This window comes from Aspergillus foveolatus, assembly GCF_047715535.1.
Source record: "Aspergillus foveolatus strain CBS 279.81 unplaced genomic scaffold BDW70scaffold_66, whole genome shotgun sequence".
NCBI classification, from domain to species: domain Eukaryota; kingdom Fungi; phylum Ascomycota; class Eurotiomycetes; order Eurotiales; family Aspergillaceae; genus Aspergillus; species Aspergillus foveolatus.
In genome coordinates this window covers 90224-111167 of record NW_027396130.1, presented here as the reverse complement: position 1 = coordinate 111167, position 20944 = coordinate 90224, and the positions used below count along the sequence as shown (strand labels likewise).

Below are 20944 nucleotides of genomic sequence, written 5' to 3'. Positions count from 1 at the left end.
GGCCCCTACCCAGTTCGCCCCAGGAGACGACTAGGACAAAAGGGCCTCTATGAGGCCTTCCACCGCTTATCTAGTTCCTTCGCAAGGTCGACATATTCCTAGCAGTATTCATCCATTTAAAGACAACGTCGACATTCTCGTCGAAGAGGTCAATTCGTCCAACGAGCATTTAAAGAAACAACAGGCGTTTAGTCATCTGCTCTGATCAGTGCTGCCATGAATTTGGCGAAGAACTAATGTCCTATTTACAGATACTTGCTCTATACGTCTGTTCCAAGATCCATCTGCATTATCATGGTGCTGCCTCTTAGGGCTAGAACTCCACGTCATGGAAGCTCATGCCGTGACGCAAGACAACGTCATGAACAGAACCCGGAAACCAGCCATATAATTGCCGAAATATCCACTACATTCCAATAATCCGTCTCATAAATTCCACAGTGCATATCTAATAATAAGAACCGACACCATGAAAATCGCAATCACCGGCGCCCGCGGCACAGTCGGCCGCGCATGCGTCAAACTGTGCTCCAGAGCTGGCCACGCAACCGTCCAGATTGACCGCACAGAACAAGATTTCGATGGCACGCCCAACTCGGAAATGCGCACTGCAGATGCCGCAAACGACTATGACGCCGTTGTTAAGGCCTTCAAGGGTTGCGACGCGCTCATCCACCTTGCCGCCCTGCCAGACCCCGTCGGCAAGGACGACTGGAAGGTGCACAACAATAACGTGAATGCCGCATTCAATGGGTTCCACGCCGCAGCCACCTTGGGCATCAACCGTGTCTGTTACGCGAGCTCGGTGAATGCATTGGGCCTCGCGTACGCGAATCAACCGCTGAAATTCGACTACTTCCCACTGGACGAAGAAGCACCGCAACGCCCGACGGATTCATACGCCCTTGCGAAGGAAGAAGCCGAAACGCAGGCGCGCAGTTTCGTAAACTGGTTCCCCGGGATGAACATCGCCTGTCTACGGATCCATGAAGTCGCGCCTCTAAAAGACGTGCAGAAAGAGCACGAGAGCAACTGGGAGGAAGCAGCGGTGAAGCAGCTCTGGGGATGGGTAAACCCTGAGGCTGTGGCGAGGGCGTGTCTTCTTTCTGTTGAGCGCGCAGAGAATCTCAAAGGCTGCCAGGTGTTAAATATCGCGGCGCCGACGACAACGCAGAGTACGCCGTCCGCTGAGCTTGCGAAGAAATACTATCCGAATGCAGAGATCAGGCCGGGTTTAGAGGGGAATAAGGCGTTCTGGACGACGGACAAGGCGAAGAAGATTATCGGGTGGGTGCATGAGGAGAAGGAGTAGGTCGAGTCTTGTGGATATCGTATGTGTGGACAGAAAAGTTGCCGGGCAGGGTGTATTTGCTTGCGTTGGTTGACTGCTCAGTAACTATAGATCATAAACTGCATTCAATACGTTGCACCATTCATATCAAACTGCCTTACCTCTTAACTGGAGTGCCACCGCCTTTTTGAAAAGGAACCATTATCAGACCAGTAGGGCAACTGCAGCACCAACAGTATACGCGTAGACTGACCATCTCCAAGTGTCGATTGTTCATATTTGATATCATGACATACTTTGGCTTATAACGAATTCATAATGAATTCCTAGACCTGTGTCAATGCAGACTGGTAGATGTATTAATTACAGTAGCTGACCAGCCGGTGTCATCGTTCAATCAGAGTAGGTCTGTCCAGGATTACCAGCTCTAAACGCAAAACAATTACGCTGACACTACCGCGCCCTAAGCCCGACCATTCAGGGACTTAGACACGGCACTGTCTCCCCCAAGTCGACATGCTCTTCGGTCTGCAGCGAAGGTACGCCTGCTTTATAGACCATGTATTTCTTCAGTACGCAAGCCCTCGCATGGCACAGCTCAACAACTCGACCTGACCCTCCATTAGTGATTCCGCTGAAAGAAATAGGGTAAGGGTACTCAGAGTAAGTATAAAGTGGTAGTACATTTACCCGGAATGGGTACTAAAATGATTTGAAAACAGCAAGTAAATTATGCTAAATATTAAGAAGGATAATAATGTTTAACGGTTGCGAGAATAATAATAATCCTACTAAACAGAGAAGTATCTTACGCTCTTGCACGTTAGATATGTGTCTAGGATGATAATAAGCCATTGTAGACAGGGCTGTAAGTGTTCAAGCCCACGACGATGCATAAAGGCAGTACTGTATGCCGATGCTACTGCCTGACAGATATATAATTATAACCGCTGCTGCACTCTCTACTGGCCCAGTCTGTTACCGAGACCTACCTATTCTGGAGAACTCACGGTTTTTGTTCATGATTAGATGGGTATATGGGCCAGACCTATTTTGCTACCAAGCTATAGGTTATACTCCTGCAGTCAAGGACGGCTTTACCACCTTCTACTGCAGACGCCTGTCCAAAGTATTACCGGGATGCGGCTGCCGCTTGATAAGCAAGGCTGGTTGCATCGCGTGCTCTCTTCTTGGCCAATACGCTGCCAGTCTCCTATCGGCGCCTTCCCGGTCCTCACTTCCCCGCACCGACTCTGACCACGGCTATTTTCCCTCTCTAACCAGCTCTATCACTCTCACCAGGACGAGCCAGCTGCGGACCGCAAGCAAGATGGGATCATCTTACTCAGTGCCCCTTCTCGAGGAGAAGAGCCCTTGGGGAGAGACAGAGATCGCTCTGTCACCGCCGATGAGCGATAAACACAAGGAGAAAGAGTCTCGTAGGTTCTGCTGTCCTAAGGTCACATTTAAAAGTAGACATGGGAGAGTGCCACTGACATTCTAGCTCCACCGTACCAAATCGAAGAGCGGGAACCGAGCTTGTCGCTCCATCGCCTGGAGGACTGGAACGAGACACTCCTTGAGGATCCAAAGGTAAGGCTGGCAGCTTCGACCCAGGGACTAGGCAGGGCTAACCCAGCCAGAACCGTCTGGCGATCTCCAGTCTAGCTGGCGCCTCCTACACCGACCTCCTCGCCAACCGATCGGCCCTACGATCCGACATCCAGGTATTCAATGTCAAAGTGCCCATTGAAGGCTCACCGATCACGAACCAGCGATCTTCTGGGCGATGCTGGCTCTTTGCATCGACCAATATATTCCGGGTACCGATTATGAAAGCGTACGGGCTGAAAGAATTTGAGCTCAGCCAGGCGTATCTCTTCTACTGGGACAAGATCGAGAAAGCCAACTTCTTTTTCGAGACGATCATTGAGACGGCACATGAAGATATCTCAGGTCGCTTGGTGCAGAAGCTCCTTCAGGATCCGGTGACTGATGGCGGACAGTGGGATATGGTTGCTAATCTGGTGAGGAAGTATGGACTGGTGCCGCACGATATCTATCCAGACACCTTCAATGCGCAGAACAGCAGCAAAATGAACTGGCTGTTGACTGCAAAACTCCGCGAACAAGCGCTCGTCCTCCGCAAGCTTGCGACTAGCGCGCAGCTGAAGGAGCGAGTACAGCTTGGGGCCGTCAAGGAGAACTTCCTCAAGGAGATCCATTCCCTTGTCACGATCATGCTCGGGCCGCCTCCTAGCCCTGATCGAGAGTTCGTGTGGCAGTACAACGATGTGGATGGAAAGGCCAAGGAGATTCGGCAGACGCCGCTGGAGTTTGGGCGGCAGGGTTTCTCACAGTCAACACGCACAAGGGTCTCTCCGAGTCGCTTATACAGTCTTGTCAATGACCCCAGGAACGAATATAATCGGCTACTAACCGTGGAAAAGCTTGGCAACGTCGTCGAGGGCAAGCCGCTCACCTATGTTAATGTCGAAATGAAGGTGGGAGAGTTTAGTCGATAACCCTTTGCGTCACGCATCTAGCTGACTTGCCCAGGTCCTCAAAAAAGCCGTGGTTGCCATGCTCAAAGCCAGCCACCCAGTTTTCTTCGGTTGCGACGTGGGGAAGTTCTCTGACAAAGTCAGCGGCGTCATGGACCCTGAGCTCATAGACCTCACTCTCGGCTTCAATGTCACGCTGGGAATGAACAAGGCAGAGCGGCTCACCAGCGGAGAAACAGCCATGACTCACGCCATGGTTATCACGGCTGTACACCTGGAAGACGGGGAACCGGTGCGCTGGCGCGTCGAGAACTCTTGGGGCGAGGGGGCCGGTGAGAAGGGATGGTTTGTGATGACCGATAGGTGGATGGACGAGTACACGTTCCAGGCAGTGGTTGACTTTAGTCTTGTTCCTGCTGAGATTAGAGATGTTCTCGGGCAGGAGCCAAAAATCTTGCCACGGTGGGATCCGATGGGTGTTCTTGCTTGATGCTCGGATAAGGGAACTATCCAGGCGGAGTTACTAGCATGCTTCTCACTCGAGCATCTTCTTCATGCTATGGGGAACGAGCGCAGTCGATACTTCTGGGCAATTATGCAGTGACAGTTCCGATACCTTACCGTTAAAACCATTCTACACAGTAGCAGCCTCGTGCAGGGCGGGTATGTCGGCAGGAGTCCACGCAGTCCGGCACCATTGATAGCAGACGCTGAGAACCTCAGAAGACGTGCTGGTTATCTCTGTTACTCATGCTCAGATCCTTTGCTGGAGGTCCATCCGATAATGTCCCGAACAGTCTATCACGACTTGCCCTTGCTGCTCTTGTTCGCAATCCTGGGTTGCTATATGCTGCATCCGCTTTCTTTTCGTGGTCTTCCCAAGCTCCAGCCAATTAATGATACCATCTGTCGTTACAGTCGGACGTTGGCTGTCCGACCGCCACTGTCAAAGGGTTCCTTGATGGGAAGATGCGCGTCCGATGATTCTGGGGGTACGTAGTCTCCTTTTGCCAGTTTACTGCTGATAGCATGGCCGCCACATCGTTTCGCCAACGTGGACTTCACCAGATTCTCAAGATCAATACTGGCTCGCACCTACGTCTTGCGAGAGTTTTTGTGGTTGCTAGCTGTTTTGTTGCATATGTTGCGTGATATTTCCGTATTGTCAAGCGGGAAGGTCACTTCGTAACGCCTTCTCCTCCGCGAAACAACTCGTCTCTGTTAGAGACTATAAGAAGCTCGAAGCAGAGCGACTATCAGGTGGTCCTATATGAGGGCTGTCAATCCAACGGCCGCTTGCAGGTCGCTCGTCTTGGAGGCGGCCTGAATGGCACCTTTCCTGCTTGGGAAAGGGCACTGCTGCGTTCTGGGATCCTGCTGAGTCATGCCAAAAATGCCAATCATATTGCTGTAACTTTATCAGATTCTCAGATTAGATTAGATTAAGGGTCACCTGATCAGCGGCCACTGGACGTTTAGCGAGCGATCTGATAATCGACTGTCTCCACCACTTCCCCTCACCGTCCTCCGTCTGCAACGAGCTCGGCTGCTCTGGCCTAGTAGTAGCCCACCTTGGTCGTTCTCCTTGTATATATTCTTGTTCTCGCTCTGTACATACGACAGGTCGTTCTGGATACTGCCCGAGTTGCAGGTTGTTTGCTGCGGAACGGATCGCGATCAGGAGATTTTGTCTCCCCAGACATGCCTGAGACCCTTTGTTGAGGAACCAACCCCGCTGCTTATATCTTTCTTATTATACATCCAAATTAACCATGCAACCATCTTTCACTGTGTTTCTATTCCTCGTTTTCTGGATCCCCGCAGCACAAGCCCGCTCCAGCATCGTCCCCGTCAATGAGCGGTGTGTCGACTCCATCGTCACAGCCTATACATATATAACTTTCGCCGGGTCAACATCACGGAAATTTCTCGAACAACGGTGTCAGAACCCACTGGCTGTTACGTCGATCTATGCTTCATCGGATGTTTACTGTCGGCCTGAAGAGCGGGAGGCTGGGATTGCACGGCTCGATGGAATTTGTAGTGATGCGGGACTGGAGTTGTTGTCAAGGGACAGTGTTAGGGAGAACCTGACCGAGGACGCAATTCGAGGTATGCGAAGGGTGGATTATGGGGAGTTCGACATGTCGGAGAGTATCAGATACCCAGTGCTCTTGTCTGCGGAGCATTTTCGGAGAGTGTTCCTGACTATGGTGGGTTCTTCTCGCTCTCTTTGAGGAATATATTTAATGCAGTTGACAGGATACATGGGCATTTGAAAGCTGGATGCATTATGCATATGGGTACGGGACCCTTGATCTGACCAACAGGCATGACGTTCTAACAAAGACAGATATCTCGGTTACCTATATTGGGCCCTCGTCCTCTCAATAGGGATGCTAAACAAAATAGTGCAACACTTCTTCGTCTCCCGATTTGATATCACACAATCAGCCGTAGTACTCTTTCAATACACTCCCTTCCGGCGAATCCACCACTTCCTTTATACACACCTTCTCGTTCCAACAGCTCTCCCATCCCACGGCCGCAAACTCCTCTGCTGGACATTCTCGAACCGCGCCGAGGCGCTGGTCACCCTCGGATTCTGGATCCTTAGTATAGTCCTCTGCAGCGTGAGCTATCGCCTATCTACGGACAATATATAGTACGTTCTAGTATTCCTCTCTACCTTGCACTCATCCGACTGATTCGCAATTGTGCAATAGCTGGCCTTCCACCTCCACCCAACTGTTTCGGTACATGGCCGATCGGACGGGCATTATCTCGTTCGCAAACCTGCCGCTACTATGGCTATTTGCTGGCCGCAACAACATTTGCGCATGGGCGACGGGCTGGAATTTCGCCACCTTTAATGTCTTTCACCGCCATGTCGCGTGGATTGCGACAATCCAGGCGGTGGTGCATACGGCTCTTTATCTTGTCTTGTTTTTTGAAAGTCAGTCCAGTTCTTACCCAGAGGTTTGCGAAGCATGGGCTGACTCTTGCAGATTCTAATCCGTGGAGGAAATTGTCCAAGCCGTACCTCTTATGGGGAGCTCTTGTAAGCCGTTCCTTGATCACGGTCGTGACTATGCTAACCGGCACAGGCCATGGCTCTGATGATACTCATACTCCCCGCTGCAGTAACATGGTTCCGCCACCGCGCGTACGAGACATTCCTCTTCATCCACATCGTCTTCTCAGTAGTCCTGCTTGTCGGGTGTTTTTAGTGCGTGCTTACGACCATCCCAAGCCCCGTCATACTAACAATATGTGTCAGCCACACCATAATATTTGAGACCCATGAATACTGGTTCTACCTCTGGCTCCCCGTGGGTATCTGGGTATTCGATCGCGGTTTGCGTATAATCCGTGTAATATATGGCAACGTCCATGTTCGATTCCATCAAAGAAGCGGAACCAGGGTACAGGTTACAACCAGTACAGCCACCTATGACAAAGCGGCCGATCTTATCACATTAACTGTTGTGCCTGGATCTGCTGCCAACGTCTGTCCTTGCCCTGGGCGATACTACTTCCTCTATCAGCCGTTCAGACTTACTGGATGGGAAAGTCACCCGTTCACGTTAGGGCGCTGGGAGTACCAGGTCAAAGTCAGTCGCGGCTTGTCGCGCTCCGGCCGATCGACGCCCAGAGTGATTAAAGGAGACGAGACAGTGGATGTATCCCAGATCCCGCTGTTGTCAGACTCATTTTCCTCAGACGGGCCGACGAGGCGCTCCTCGTCTGCCAACGAACCCAGCCAGTTAGAGATGAACTTGGAACTAACCTTCTGGATCCGTCCCTACGACGGCTGGACGCGGCAACTCAGGGACCGATGCCTCAGGTCATCAGATTTCTCGACAAAGAGCACAATCCTCCTTGAAGGCCCCTACGGACACGAATTTCCGCTGTGGAGATACAACTCTGTACTCTTGCTTGCGGGCGGAACCGGGATTGCCTCTGCGTTCCCGTATATTCGGGACCATATTGCGCGGTCGGAGCCACTGAGGGCTAATAAGCCTGGTTCTGGCGCTTATTCTGACTCGTATGACGAAGACGTGGATGGGAATGAGGAGAAATCGCGCACGCGTATCAAAGATATGCATCTCGTCTGGGTCACACGACAAGAAGCGTTCATCTACCGACTGCTCTCTACCGATCTGAGAACCGCGCTGGGGAGAGAGGATTTTCGCGCGTCATTCTACGCTACTTGTTCTTCTCGCTCCATTTCAACGCTTCACCAACCACAGCGCCGGCAGCCAATATCACATTCACAGCCTTCCAATATTCCCACATTGCCCCCGCCTGAACTGGACAATGAGGCTGAGGTTGACACTGATATTAGACCCGGCCGCCCGAATCTGGAAAAAATTATCACAGTTTTTGCGGAGGAAGCGCATATAAGTGACTGTTCCGCTGCGGTGCTGGTTTGTGGGCCCCAGAAAATGGCGGATGAGGCCAGGGGGGCGGTAGCTGAGGCACTGAAGAGGGGATACCAACTTGCGTATGTAGAGGAGAGTTTTTCATGGTAGGACGAGACTTTGGGATTGGCAATGGATGGACTTGATTGCCTGGCTTTTTAAAGTGATAGATTATTGAGGACTAGAGTATACTATTTTTTCGTAGACGTATATACAGACATGTCTAGAGATCTAGAATGGACAGACTTGAATACAGCACATACATGATAGAGGCTGCGCAGATGCATAATCGTCTACATACAGATGGTCATCTTGGCTGTGTGAACGAGTGACCATGAATAAGAGCGATAAAGCGTGGTCAAGTCATCAAGGGGGATATTCATACCACGGTCCCTTGCTTGCGTCCCGACACTCGCCGAGCATGACATATCCAGCTCCTGAGCCACCAAGGCAATAGTGATGGGCTCAATATATGGGATGTCGCGCGGGTAACAGAGATGTCACATTGACTTCGGATATTGCGTCTATACTCAACGCGGTAGCCAAGCCCTGAGCTCAACCGTCAATGCAATGATCGACATCGTATGGCCAGATATGTCCGCCATAATCGAACAACAACATATAGGGCTGTGCATATGATACCATCTGAGGTTTCTTCTGAGTATGCGAAATGCCCCGCAGAAGATCGGCAACGATACTGGATTGCCGGCTATCATAACTACACTGGCATGCATACTCGTATAGACGAGATGTCATATGCGCTTGATGAACATCAATGCAAGGGATTCTCAATATTGACGGCCCGTGTGCGATAGCCGACAGAGTTAGTCTTGGTCAGTTCTCTGCGCTGCTGAACCAGTCGTCTCAAGTTATAAAATTTGCCTCAAGTCCTAGACCTCGTCATCCTCATCATCATCCTCATCATCATCGTCATCGCAGCATCTTACCAAGAAACCTCAAAGTAGTATTTGCAAGGAATTATCCACCGAACCACCACGTCAATATGCAATTCACAATCACTTCCCTCATCGCCATCGCCGTCCTTGGACTGCAGATGGCCAGCGCAGCCCCCTATGCCCCCGGCTCCAGCAACGCCGCGATCATCTCTCAGGCCCAGGAACAGAACACCTGCGGCAACGCGCACCTCTCCTGCTGCGAGAGCACTGACAACAGCGTCTCCTTGACTCAGGAGGAAGAGGAGGGTCTTCTTCACCTCCTTGGTGGAACGAGCAGTGTGCTGAGCGACGGCTTGCTTGGGAAGTACTCTGGCTGCTCTTCGCGTATGCCCCTTGCCATTTTTCTTTTCCCTGTCAGATGAAACTGATTGGATGATGCAGTCGCTTCCGTTGAGGGTATTCTCGGCGCCGGTGGTGGCCAGGGCCTTGTTAGTGGACAGTGCAACAACCATGTTGCTTGCTGTGATGCGGGTGATAATGAACTGGTAGGTTTCCTGAAAACTCGTGCTGCTGTCCTCAAGCCGGATTCTAAAGGTATACAGAACGGCCTCGCCAACGTCGCTGTTCCTTGTGTTCCTGTCCAGATTCTCTAAATAGAGAGTTTCGGTCTCCTGGACGCCCATAACAAGCAGGACTAACATGGTCTTTCCTGGCCTGACCTGGGGATTTTTCTCATGCTTTGCGATCTGGGGTCTCTCCAGTACCCTGACCTGTGGCCATTACACTCCTTTGTACACATTTTCTTTCACTGAGTAACTTTGCCAAGGGCTCTGCATCTGTATCAGTAACAAAAGCCAATCTACTTTATTCTGACTAAACAAATACCTGTTCTCTTATTGTCAAAGCCATGGAACCAATAGATGTTCAGCATAGGCCCCAGTTGGTCAACGTCCTTGCAAGGAACTTGCTTACATAGTGCCTGATATTTATAATGAAGACACAGATTAGTCACTCATTGCACCCTAGCAACAAATTGAAACAAAACCCTGAACGCCTGCGCGCCGAAGTTGCTCGGCTGCAATAAAAGTATAGCCACAGCCGGCCATGGCCCTCCAGGATTTCTTCCCCTTCGACTTGTCTATGGGAAGTCAGACTCTGTCAATGAACTGCTTGATATAACACGATAACCGTTTCTGTTGAGATTCCAGTGCTTAGTCTCTTTCGAACTATTGCCGTACTCTCTTTAAAACTTCATTACCAATCACAGGCTCAATTGGCTGTGAATACTTCTTCTGTTTGTACAGCGATACCAATAATCGTTTTTACTCCTGGTTTAGATAGTCTAACATTCGCCTAGCTGCTCTATCATTCTATCGCCCACACATGGTTCGCGCCTACCACTGCTGTTAGCCACCAATAACTATGAACAATTATGCATCGGTAATCCTCATCTTCTGGATTGCACGGTTATTTAGCCAAGCAGGGTACATCTCTACCGATAATTTTCTGAACATTGCAGCCTCGGTGCTGTCATTCGTGACTCTGTTCCTGTACTAAGATGAACGAGACGACATGGCTAAAGCATCACTATTGAAAGGCCAGGAGAGAATCTGCCTGCGGATATTGGATGAGTGGCTTGCCGATCGTTAAGTAAAATGATGAAATTGACGGTGTGGTATGTAGGAATAGCGCAAAAAACTGGGCAGTTGATGCCTATTGTCCCTGGCGGCACCAGCATCTACTAGATTTGGGGTGGACTTGGGCATCTAATATTGGAACATATCCTTTCTATGCCCAACACTCTTACGAGTCAGGTAACTACCGCAACATAATGCGTGAATTCAAGATTCCATTCCTATCTAAGAATCCAACCTGTAATTTGTGAGGTCTGTGAATAAGATACCGATTCAGTAAAGACATTGCTCCGAATTGCAGGCCATGTCAGGATTCAAACATCTTCGTAGTACTAACATTGATCCGACTCCATTTGCGGTTCTTGACAATGCTTTCCACAAATCGCACAGGCCAATAGACATGATACAGCGCAAAAAAGGGCACCGGATCCCATGAGGCCCAGGTCCCGTCCTGCCAGTGGAGGATATGATGCCAGAAGGTCCATAGGGAGTGCTTGGTCTCTTCAATACTTCCGATTCCACCTATCCATGTCACAGCCGGGATAATGAGCAGAGTTACTAGATCGTGCCCAATCCAGTAGACGTTATAGCCTGGCGTCGCAGGGGCCACAATGTCGCTCGAGCTTTTGCCCTGCTTTGGCCTTGAGTCCAGGTTGTGATCGAAGACAGAAAGATACGCATGTGCCATTTCAGGTGTATGTTGGAATAACAGGACTGCAGTGTGTGTGCGCGGATTGCATTCGATTGGGGATAACATTGCTTCTTCACCTCGACCTTGCACCAAGAAATCAAAACTTAGATGCCCCGTGAAGTCCTCGCCGCCACGCTCTGCGACTCGGGTTGTGAACTCGAGCATCTTCACGCTCAAGGCGGAGCCTGGAGGTATGGCGCTGTAATGCATAAGCATGTCAGACGATGGACATGCCACGAACGCCTTGACTTCCCCACGCACAACAAGCGAGTGCGTGCAGTACTCCTCCCCGGTAATGTATTCTTGTAGGAGGAATGGGGTTGACTTGGAGATATCTAACGCAGCAAGATAGGAGGATGTAGCTTCCTCGCTGTCGAGGGGTAGCAAAGTCATCATTTTCCCTCTCGCCTTGTCGTTCACACCTATTGGTTTCAAGATGAACCTCTTCCCTTCTTCTCTGCCTTGGTTGAGCAAAATCTCCACCTCTTCAACTGATGTACATCGATATGATTCGGGTACAGGCAGTTCCAGACTCCTGATGTACTCAATAAATGTATCCTTTTCGTGGAATCTCCTCACGATTTCCGAATCAAACTGGACGGCCTTGAAGCAATCTTTTCCGAACTCCGTCTGCGCCATTTCCATAACCTCACCGTCTTCAACGGCACCGACAACACTGCTACAACTGATCCATAGACGCACTTCCTCCTTTCTCATCACGGCGAGGAGGGATTCGAGGTAAGGCTTTGAATCACATGGACGGGGCGATGAGAGTCTGTAGAACTTGACAATTGATTGGGTATACCGGCCCGGCGAGGTGAAGCGTAGAGGCTCCGTGTCGGCGCCGATGATGCGGTGCGGCGTCTCTCTCGCTAAGAGACGAGCGATGGCAAGGCCCTTGGCCATGGAGACGCCAGTCACCAGGATCGTCTTCGGTGCAGGAGCTTCTTCGAACCTTCCCTGTTCCGGCATCTTGGATACATGGTTGAGAATGAGGCTAGTGATGGCTATTATAGCAGTTGTAGGTAGGAATATGAGACTGAGCAATAGGAGGAGAACGTTTTTGGGTAAATGGCTGTAGAAAAATGGCTCCGCCATCTTGCTTGATGGTATCCTGAACTCAGCCTTGTGCAACAGAAGGACGAGGTGCTGGGTAAGCCTGTGAGGCCAGGGCATACCGGCGGCCCCGGGTGTTCCATGGTTCTCATATGCACGCTCACACTGCTACAGCGCGCATACCTGTGGGATTAATAAACGTCATGATGATCACTGAAGGCACCCCTTATCAAGTGTCGAGTTTGTCACTATTGGTGGCTAACACAACAACAGGGACCGTATTTATAAGACTGGATGGGTCTTAGTTTTCATAGTATTGCTAATTTAATGCTTCCATGTCCTCTATCTATTACTGCGTCAAGATGCAAATCCACTAGACCTCAACATTGAAGCTTGGTTAAATGACTTTTGAGGCAAACGCCTCAATGGTCAGTTTGTAAATAACCTCAACTTCAACGATGATGTCTAGATGTCTACACTGGACGTAACTATGCGGCAATATCCCTGGCCTGAGACAATGCCCTCTTAAATCGTATCTGATATTTTGCCCATTTCGACATTGCTAGGTTTCCTCACCAATGCATCTTGTAATTTCAACTCCGTCCTAAACGCAGATTAGTCTTTCTCCACACAACTGTCTCGTCTCGACCCATCTCTTACCGGCACCCCCGTCGGCTCAAAACTTTTCACCAGCAGACTCTCATAAACCAGATTTGGATTCCCAGGGCTCTGGCTCAGCTTCATCTGCCCGAAACCAGTTTTGTCCTTGTATTGGTCGACCGTCTTCCCGGGCAAACCACCGCCATTCGTCGACTCCCCCAGACGCCTCCTTTTCTCGCCCACACTCCGTCGTACATACTCCAGATACGGCGGGTTCCCGGGCTTGATCACATTATCTGCGGCTAAAATGGAGCCAGGAGTGACCAGTTTCAACTCCTCGCAGAGCTTCAAGTCGGTCGTGTACGCAGGCTTGTAGTGGTCTAGGAACAGCAGGTCGATATGCGTTAGTGCGCCTGATTCGTAGAGACGCGCGATCGATACATCGCTTGGCCCAATAATCACTTTCACGACATCTGATAGCCCTGCCAGGTCGACGAGGGCCATGATCACCGCCGCGAATTCGGGGTTCATTTCAAGACTGTAATACCGGCTTCCACCGGCGGCGCGAACTGCGGCCCCGAAGAGGATGCTAGAGTAACCGATGTAGCCGCCTAGTTCAACCTGAATCCGACCATCTATTATTAGCTCACTTGATCTAGGGCTCGCTGCCGCGGACGAACTGGGACATACCATCGTCTTTGGCTTCACCTCCGCAATCAAGTCACACACGATCCGCCCCTTATCCTCGCCAACATTCATCAGGTACTTTCTTGTCCGAGCATACTCGTCTATGGCGTCAAGAACCCTGTCCGGAGATCCTCGAATGCTGTCCAGTTTGGGGTGCGAATAGACAAAATGAAGGAGTTCGATTTCGCGCCCATCGTTGAAGAATGTAGTTCCTTCTTGTGCTGCGTAGGCCTTAGAGGGGTCAAATCCCCCCTTTTTTACTGTTTGAGATACTGCTTCTGGCATCGTGCAAATTTTGATGCGATGTAGGGTTGTATGGAATATAGAAGCCCTAATGTACTGGCAACGGGAGAGCCCCTAAGCGTCCCAAAGTGATATGAAGCGATTAGATCGGAACTTAGGGGGGGGGAGATCTGTAATGGTCAGGCGCTGCTTGCGCATTGCTGAAAATGTTCTAGACTGATCTTGACTGCTGCACTTGGTTGCAATGACGACACAGCCTCCAATCTCGCGGGAAGTCTCCATGTACCACTGCCGTCATGCCCAGCTATGGTGGCCATTGGGAGTTGCCGGTGTATAATTCCGGGTCGGGAGGGCTGGAACCAACCACGAACCAAGATCGAAAGTGCGCTTAAAATAGTGAGGGAAATAAGTCCTTGACGTTCCTTGAGACACTCTATGAATGCTACTGATCACACGGGCGATTAAGCTTGATCCTAGCGCACGCCATCGACCGCATGCGGCGATCCGACTATTCCCCTCCCGAAGGTTCTCCACGTTAGCTTGACGTGTAGCCCTAACTCTTGCTCAATGACCTCCAGGCCACATCCAATCTTGGGCATCTCAGGTGAAGCAGACTTGTCCAATCCAATCTCGACCCTCTTCACTTTGTTTTCCTTCCTCCTTTTTCTCGCGGGCAACTAGCTGTCGCCATGTCTGACCTCAAAGCTAGCGTCTCCGAAACCGCCAATGGCTTCCACGTCGAGGGGTACGAGAAGATTGAATACGACTTCACATTTCTCGATGGTGTTTTCGAGACCAAGAACGCGCAGCTGGCACGACTCTATGAGCGCTGGGGTCGGTGCCTCGCCATCATGGACAAGAATATTTACGACCTCTACGGCGACGACATGCAGCGCTACTTTGACCACCACGGGGTAAAGCTGCAGATCCATCAGACGATGATCGGCGAGAAGGCCAAGTCACTAGAGACATTTACAAGAATTGTCGATGTGATGAACGACTTTGGCATTATGAGGAAGGAGCCTGTTCTCGTCGTTGTACGTCGCATGTTTGCCCATCTACCTTCAGCTTATCACTAACATACTGCAGGGCGGAGGACTCGTTACGGATGTTGCTGGGTAGGCAATGTCTTTGTTCGCTTATATGAAACTGAATTGTTGATGATTGAATATACAGATTTGCCTGCGCCGCCTACCGCCGCAACACGAACTACATTCGCATCCCCACCACCGTGATCGGGCTAATCGACGCATCCGTGAGCATAAAGGTCGCCGTCAACTACGGCAACTACAAGAACCGGCTTGGCGCATATCACGCTCCCATGCACACGCTCCTGGACTTCGGGTTCCTGCGCACCCTTCCCGAGGCGCAGGTGCGGAACGGGTTTGCGGAACTCATCAAGATCTCGAGCTGCGCGCATCTTCGCACCTTCGATCTGCTCGATGAATTCTGCGAGAGACTTATTCAAACGAAGTTTGGCCGTGCAGAGGGTGCAGAGGGCGAGGTCAGACGGGCTGCGGACAAGATCAACCGCAGCGGAATATACGAGATGCTGAAACTCGAGTCCCCGAATCTGCACGAAATTGGACTGGACCGGGTTATCGCGTACGGACATACGTGGTCGCCGTTGCATGAGGTTTGTCTCTTTGTCTCTCTTCTATCTGTTAAGGTGCAGTCCGATTAACAAGCGTGTTCTAAGCTCGCCCCGCCCGTTCCCCTTCGCCACGGCCACGCCATCTCCATCGACATGGCGTATAGTGCGACGCTGGCCAACACAAGGGGCCTCCTAAGCGACCGCGAGCATATCCGACTTTTGAACCTCTTCTCACGCGCCGGGCTAGCTATGGACCATGCTCTGTTCACGGAAGAACTCCTCGAGAAGGCCACGGCGGCTATTCTAAAAACTCGAGACGGCCTTCTGCGCGCCGCAGTCCCAAGTCCCCTTGGCAGCTGCGTTTTCCTGAACGATGTCACCCGGGACGAGATGGGTGCGGCACTGCGTAGGCATAAGAGTCTCATGAAGTGGTTTCCGCGTGAGGGAGCCGGGATCGAGGCGTTTGTGGATGCCAGTGATACGGGATATACGGTGAATGAGACTGAGCATGAAGGCGAGAAAGAGAAAGACGATGCAAAAGCCACAAATGGCCAAGCACATGAGACTGGAAATGGGAACGGGGCCATACATGCGCAGAAGATGACCAGTGATGTGGAAGGAAGCATGCACAATGTCTTCGGAAATGGGGTACTAAACGAGCTGAAGAAGTCGTTGCCCATGGCTACGCGGATTGCCTGTGCTGTTGAAGAGGAGGCCTAGAGCCAGCTGCTTTTCTACCAGATGCACAAAACATGTTAAGAAATCACAGAGCAAATTTGTTCGACAGATATATAGGTAGACGTCGAGTCATAGCCATTGCGTGATATTATATGCGAACAAAGCATTTTAGGAATCATATGCATCTAGCACTGGGTCAACAACGTAGACCAAATGCAACAGAAACGAAATAGGACCAATATCGAATCGCATAGCCACGAAAGGTCAAAGGTCTAGAACACCCATCCCTCGAATCCAAGCTCTTTCCACTTTGGTCTGAAGTCGAGCCTCATCACGGTCATCAATGAGGTACGCCACAAAGGCCAGAGGCACAGTAGCACGAACGACGCATTGCTTGAATGCATGAGCGGATATGTAATCCCAAGCCTCCACCGCAAAAGCAGTTCAAAAGATGGAGACGGCGTTTGTACGTATGGGATCTTCATCTTTTCAGGTATCAGTGATCGTAGTATGAGGCTGATACAAGCGTGAGAGAAGAAGGTCGGCCGCGTCGCAAAGTTCTGGGAGCATATTATGAGCCTGACTCGGCGAGGTAGGGTAGGATGCTGTTTCCCGCTGGTAGTGGTCATTGTGCCTTGTGGGAGGTGCAGGCGAAAGTTGGAGAGCGTCTAAGAATAGTTCGAGAAGGATAGTTTCAGAGGACACGTGGATAGGCAAATTGAGTAGAGAGGGGTTGGTAGCTAGGTATAAATAGCATCATAGTTTGGTTTGGATTGGACGAGAAAAGCTGGTAAAGGACTTTGGGGAGTCAGGCTGCAAAAGCATTATATAACCCCTGGCAGCAGTTTGGAGGCTGCTGCAGCAATTTGAAAGGCTGAGAGTGAATGCCAGAGGCATCGGCGGCTATGGCTACTTCTAATTCAGGCAGCAATTTGTTGGTTTCAGACATCGAAAGACCCCTGTTTGTAAACCGGCTAAGCTGTGAGCTTCCGAGTTGTTATTGTATATAGACATAGATTTCCAGCTCAAGAAAAATCTTTTTTATGCGGAACTGGTTTATTCTGTACGCCTGGGAATAGATCTGATAGATCACTGAGGCTTCTTGTTTGTGAGATTTATCCAGATATGAGGTCCGGCATGCCGGTTCTATTTTTGTACTATTTGCTGCCTATCTCCTTGTTGGCCTGTTGCGCTATTACGTCTACAGTTGGACTTATATGCTTAGAAGCCAACAGGTTACTGCGCCTTATCAAGGTACAGCCTTAGTTTACCGCTTTGACCAGTTAGAGCAGCATAATAGCCGCCGGCGATCATGACCCCTGTCCATCTACGTCACGGGAAACAGCCCCTGCCAATGGCACAGTACGTTCTGATAGTACTACAGATAGTTCGTTGTTAGGCTAGTTCAGCACTTGCAAACACCGCCCCACGCTTTGCCATTCATGGGCTAACCTCGCTGTTGTGCCATCTCGTTATGACCTCAGTTTAACCCTTGAAGCGCTCAGCCCCGGAATCATGGAGGGGGTATAGGCATTTTTAAACTTAGCCTTACGCAGAGACATGGATGCCGTTTGAAGCTCCCCCAACCGCCTAAAGGTATATATACGGCCGTGGATTCTCCTGAATATGCTTGATCCAGCCACATTCACCCATCTTTGTTCTGTACCACAGCAACCATGCCGTATACATCATACTCGCAGTTCCTGTCGGCCCCTCATCTCTCTGAGATCATCTCGCTTTACCCAGAAGATGAACCGTTCTGCGCGGGGTACGCCCCCTCCCAGGGCTGCCGCTGCCGGATGCGCACAAACGCCTCGAATCGAGCAAGCGCTATGGCTATCCTCGAGCTAGGAACGAAAAAAGTACATATGGGACAAATGCCAACCAGGGATCTCCTCATTGATTTAGCGCATTGTACACTATGTACGCGATTTCACCAGGCCCAGGCCGAAGGTCTTGCCGAGAGATGGCGGCAAGATATTGAGCGGTTCTTGGACTATGAATATGCGCGCCCTGGACTCCAGGAGCTCGCTAGCCTCCAAAATAGAGCTTACAAGCTCCTTGCCGATTACCAGCGGGCCCTAGAGCAAGAACAATGGCGCCAAGCACCGACTCCCAGGTCGACACCTGCGACTCCCACTACGTATTTGCGAACGCAACCAACGATAAGCTCGTCTTCTGCATATAGTCGCTCGGAGAGCATTGCGAGTACCGCCAGCACTAGGAATAATCTTCCAGGTGGCGCATATGCCACAGCGGCACCTCAGCCTGCGTATACAAGTACATCCTCTTCAACCTCAAGGAATGCCGCACAAACACGATCTAGGATTAGTGCAACAGAAACAACAGCAAGAGAGGAGGACAGTCGAGCATTACATTCTGACTCTGCAGTCGAAGATGCAACAAACAGGCCAGGTTCATCCACCGGAACGTCCTCCGGGGGCTCAGGCGATATGGCCACACGGGAGGCAGTGGGCACGATGAGGGCTACCGCTCACCGCACAGCCCGGACAACGACAACATCCACTGTCAGCACCAGACCAATTGCAGACAACCCGCGAAGCACCAGTAACGACACTAGTGAATCTGTAGTGCTCAGTCGCCTGCAACCTTTGGCCATTGGTACCGCCCCTTCGAGCGCATCCACTAGTGCTACTCGGAGGACTGCTACCCGCCGGACGATTGAAGGGGACTGTGGTATTTGTCTCGAGCCATTGCGAGAATCAGGGGGCGGGCGGAGCTCTTCCTCTTGCTCGCGGAGTGAGAACAATGGATATGCTGCTACGGCTGATGGAGAAGCCTCGGGACCTGTCAGGAGCACGGCAGTGCAGAGCAGTTACGGTGGGAACGATAGGAATTATGCTGAACTTACCTGGTGCAAGACTCAATGTGGAGCCAACTACCACGCAATATGCATGAGAACGTGGCTTACCACAACCCCGAATCCTACCTGTCCGACCTGTCGGGGAGTGTGGGTCAATGACCATCTTGAGACTTAGATTGCGTCCCATAATTGAATTTACTATACATCTTGATCGGCCATGTGCCTGAGCTATCCTTATAGCGCATCCATGATGCCTTTATCTGAGAAGTTTGCGACTGGTAAATAAAATATAATTTCCCAATTGCTTGCTTGCTCGCCAACTGCGGCAGTAGCCCCTGGTACAATGCTGCTTCGTTATACGGGCTTGGACATTGAAGTAAAGGGCACGAGAAATAAAAGAGCTGATCTGAAACTGACGATTCGCTCAATATGAGGGACCGTACATCATCGCGAGAGTCTGATTGGCAACATCACAATGCGAGATCTATCACATGGTATTTATATACTGTATCAGCGCAATTTCCCCGTCCCATATCCATGACGATCCGACCCTACAAAGTGCACCCGAATACCCGCCATTATACCTCTGATGCTTCGACTAGAGGGGAAGAGACAGCTGTCTTCGCTACCTTTGCGCTTGGTAGGCACGGACTCCATTGGACGCCACTAAGAGGCCGTAGGCTTCGTTTTGCGTCTGAACGACACCACTACGTGTACACATTTGCACCTCAGCCTGGAAAAACGACATGAGGGGCACAATTATAGCCCCATGGAGTATAAAAACTAGTTTTCTGCAAGATTTGAAATGCCAAATGAGCTCAAAGTAGATAGAGTCGACTGAGTTGAGCATGTTTAGGGGCGTTTTGGGCTATAGCTACATTGACATTACAAGACTGTAGTCTTTCAATAAGTATAGTTACAATTATGTAGTGGGTGGATATTATACAGAGGCTCTTGCAAACCTGACCAGTTCCCTTTTATCACCAAAGAACACATCCCCCTCGCCACTAACGCCGTCTCCGGCGCTCCCTGAATACTGCCAAAATGTCGCCTCTTCCCAACCAGCAGGCAGATCCCCCATCTCATCCGCCCAATTCGCCAACCAGAGGGGATGCTCCTGTGCGAACGTCTCATTGTTTCCTGCACACTTCTCCCACCACCCCGCGGAAAGGAACAAGATCGGTCTCCGCCCGGTGACCTCCTTATACCGGTCTGAGAAATCCGTCATCCAGTCTGTGATTTCTGTCGTACTCTTTCCGTGGCACAGTTTGCCCGGGATATTGCCCTCCATTTCGAGAACGCCAGGGAGGGTTGCCCCGTCCGCAGTCCAATTTCCACCGTGCGAAATGAAGAAGTCGGCTTGCGCGGCGCCGGTGCTCTGCGACGCTAGGGCGAAGTGGACAGCGCCATGGAGGATGGTGGTGTTACTGGAGGTAGAGACGGCGGCCGCGGACCCAGTCTGGGATTTGAAGCGCAAGTTCCGGTACGCGATGCCCTCTGTTGACTGCATGTGGGGGAATTGCCTCAGTATCAGGATATGGGTAGAAGGAGCGCAGATCACCTACCTTTACGAAAACAAACTCCACCCCCTCAGCGACGGCAGTCCTCCAGTTCACGGGAAGATGGATCTCGAAGAGATCGATCCCACGGGTCACGGTCGCATTTCGTAATACAGGTGCAGCTGCGGTGACTATAGATGCGAGTCTGAGGCTGAGCAGCCATGTCAACGTATGAACTCGCATGGTTAGGAGAATTTGCAGCCTGCCGCTGTCAACAGGGTCAGATCTCGCAGGAATCCCTGATCACTGTGATCAGCCCCCTT

At 50.9% G+C, this 20944-nt stretch overlaps 8 protein-coding genes across 8 annotated transcripts; 6 read left to right on the top strand and 2 right to left on the bottom strand.

Annotated features, from left to right (window-relative positions):
- Nucleotides 1–469: 469 nt before the first annotated feature.
- Nucleotides 470–1435, top strand: BDW70DRAFT_171089 (NAD-dependent epimerase/dehydratase family protein; the record flags this gene model as incomplete). The annotated part of the gene is made up of 1 exon (XM_073743120.1): nucleotides 470–1435. One exon carries the CDS (start codon nucleotides 470–472, stop codon nucleotides 1310–1312), a length of 843 nt encoding a protein of 280 aa, XP_073592529.1. The 3' UTR covers nucleotides 1313–1435.
- A 1084-nt stretch (nucleotides 1436–2519) lies between these two features.
- On the top strand, nucleotides 2520–4618 carry BDW70DRAFT_142966 (C1 family peptidase). Its single transcript, XM_073738022.1, has 4 exons — nucleotides 2520–2730; nucleotides 2796–2884; nucleotides 2935–3795; nucleotides 3851–4618. Exons 1-4 carry the CDS (start codon nucleotides 2622–2624, stop codon nucleotides 4283–4285), a joined length of 1494 nt encoding a protein of 497 aa, XP_073592528.1. The 5' UTR covers nucleotides 2520–2621; the 3' UTR covers nucleotides 4286–4618.
- A 949-nt stretch (nucleotides 4619–5567) lies between these two features.
- BDW70DRAFT_163299 (ferric reductase family protein) lies at nucleotides 5568–8330 on the top strand (the record flags this gene model as incomplete). The annotated part of the gene is made up of 7 exons (XM_073741281.1): nucleotides 5568–6008; nucleotides 6058–6098; nucleotides 6149–6460; nucleotides 6522–6751; nucleotides 6804–6856; nucleotides 6903–7024; nucleotides 7076–8330. The coding sequence occupies 7 exons, from the start codon at nucleotides 5568–5570 to the stop codon at nucleotides 8328–8330; spliced, it is 2454 nt and encodes an 817-aa protein (XP_073592527.1).
- Nucleotides 8331–9222: 892 nt separating this feature from the next.
- Nucleotides 9223–9768, top strand: BDW70DRAFT_163298 (uncharacterized protein; the record flags this gene model as incomplete). Its single annotated transcript, XM_073741280.1, has 2 exons — nucleotides 9223–9499; nucleotides 9557–9768. 2 exons carry the CDS (start codon nucleotides 9223–9225, stop codon nucleotides 9766–9768), a joined length of 489 nt encoding a protein of 162 aa, XP_073592526.1.
- Nucleotides 9769–11056: 1288 nt separating this feature from the next.
- On the bottom strand, nucleotides 11057–14166 carry BDW70DRAFT_171087 (uncharacterized protein; the record flags this gene model as incomplete). The annotated part of the gene is made up of 4 exons (XM_073743119.1): nucleotides 13787–14166; nucleotides 13157–13717; nucleotides 12584–12664; nucleotides 11057–12538 (listed from the first exon to the last, which is right to left on the bottom strand). The coding sequence occupies exons 1-4, from the start codon at nucleotides 14066–14068 to the stop codon at nucleotides 11057–11059; spliced, it is 2406 nt and encodes an 801-aa protein (XP_073592525.1). The 5' UTR covers nucleotides 14069–14166.
- A 450-nt stretch (nucleotides 14167–14616) lies between these two features.
- Nucleotides 14617–16435, top strand: BDW70DRAFT_171085 (sedoheptulose 7-phosphate cyclase). Its single transcript, XM_073743118.1, has 4 exons — nucleotides 14617–15063; nucleotides 15116–15144; nucleotides 15203–15662; nucleotides 15726–16435. The coding sequence occupies exons 1-4, from the start codon at nucleotides 14716–14718 to the stop codon at nucleotides 16338–16340; spliced, it is 1452 nt and encodes a 483-aa protein (XP_073592524.1). The 5' UTR covers nucleotides 14617–14715; the 3' UTR covers nucleotides 16341–16435.
- A 1361-nt stretch (nucleotides 16436–17796) lies between these two features.
- On the top strand, nucleotides 17797–19389 carry BDW70DRAFT_142959 (uncharacterized protein). The gene has a single exon (XM_073738021.1). The coding sequence runs from the start codon at nucleotides 17975–17977 to the stop codon at nucleotides 19295–19297; it is 1323 nt and encodes a 440-aa protein (XP_073592523.1). The 5' UTR covers nucleotides 17797–17974; the 3' UTR covers nucleotides 19298–19389.
- A 603-nt stretch (nucleotides 19390–19992) lies between these two features.
- Nucleotides 19993–20934, bottom strand: BDW70DRAFT_106617 (putative secreted glycosyl hydrolase). Its single transcript, XM_073734420.1, has 2 exons — nucleotides 20688–20934; nucleotides 19993–20626 (listed from the first exon to the last, which is right to left on the bottom strand). Exons 1-2 carry the CDS (start codon nucleotides 20862–20864, stop codon nucleotides 20063–20065), a joined length of 741 nt encoding a protein of 246 aa, XP_073592522.1. The 5' UTR covers nucleotides 20865–20934; the 3' UTR covers nucleotides 19993–20062.
- Between the last annotated feature and the right edge of the window lie 10 nt (nucleotides 20935–20944).

Bases quoted from the DNA above. Each gene is read 5' to 3' on its own strand.
- BDW70DRAFT_142966 (XM_073738022.1), top strand. From the start codon at position 2,622: ATGGGATCATCTTACTCAGTGCCCCTTCTCGAGGAGAAGAGCCCTTGG. The intron at 2,885-2,934 runs GTAAGGCTGGCA...TAACCCAGCCAG, and splicing joins CACTCCTTGAGGATCCAAAG to AACCGTCTGGCGATCTCCAG. The intron at 3,796-3,850 runs GTGGGAGAGTTT...TGACTTGCCCAG, and splicing joins ATGTTAATGTCGAAATGAAG to GTCCTCAAAAAAGCCGTGGT.
- BDW70DRAFT_171085 (XM_073743118.1), top strand. From the start codon at position 14,716: ATGTCTGACCTCAAAGCTAGCGTCTCCGAAACCGCCAATGGCTTCCAC. The intron at 15,145-15,202 runs GTAGGCAATGTC...TTGAATATACAG, and splicing joins CTCGTTACGGATGTTGCTGG to ATTTGCCTGCGCCGCCTACC. The intron at 15,663-15,725 runs GTTTGTCTCTTT...GCGTGTTCTAAG, and splicing joins CGTGGTCGCCGTTGCATGAG to CTCGCCCCGCCCGTTCCCCT.
- BDW70DRAFT_142959 (XM_073738021.1), top strand. From the start codon at position 17,975: ATGCCGTATACATCATACTCGCAGTTCCTGTCGGCCCCTCATCTCTCT.
- BDW70DRAFT_106617 (XM_073734420.1), bottom strand. From the start codon at position 20,864: ATGCGAGTTCATACGTTGACATGGCTGCTCAGCCTCAGACTCGCATCT. The intron at 20,627-20,687 runs GTAGGTGATCTG...CCCCACATGCAG, and splicing joins TGGAGTTTGTTTTCGTAAAG to TCAACAGAGGGCATCGCGTA.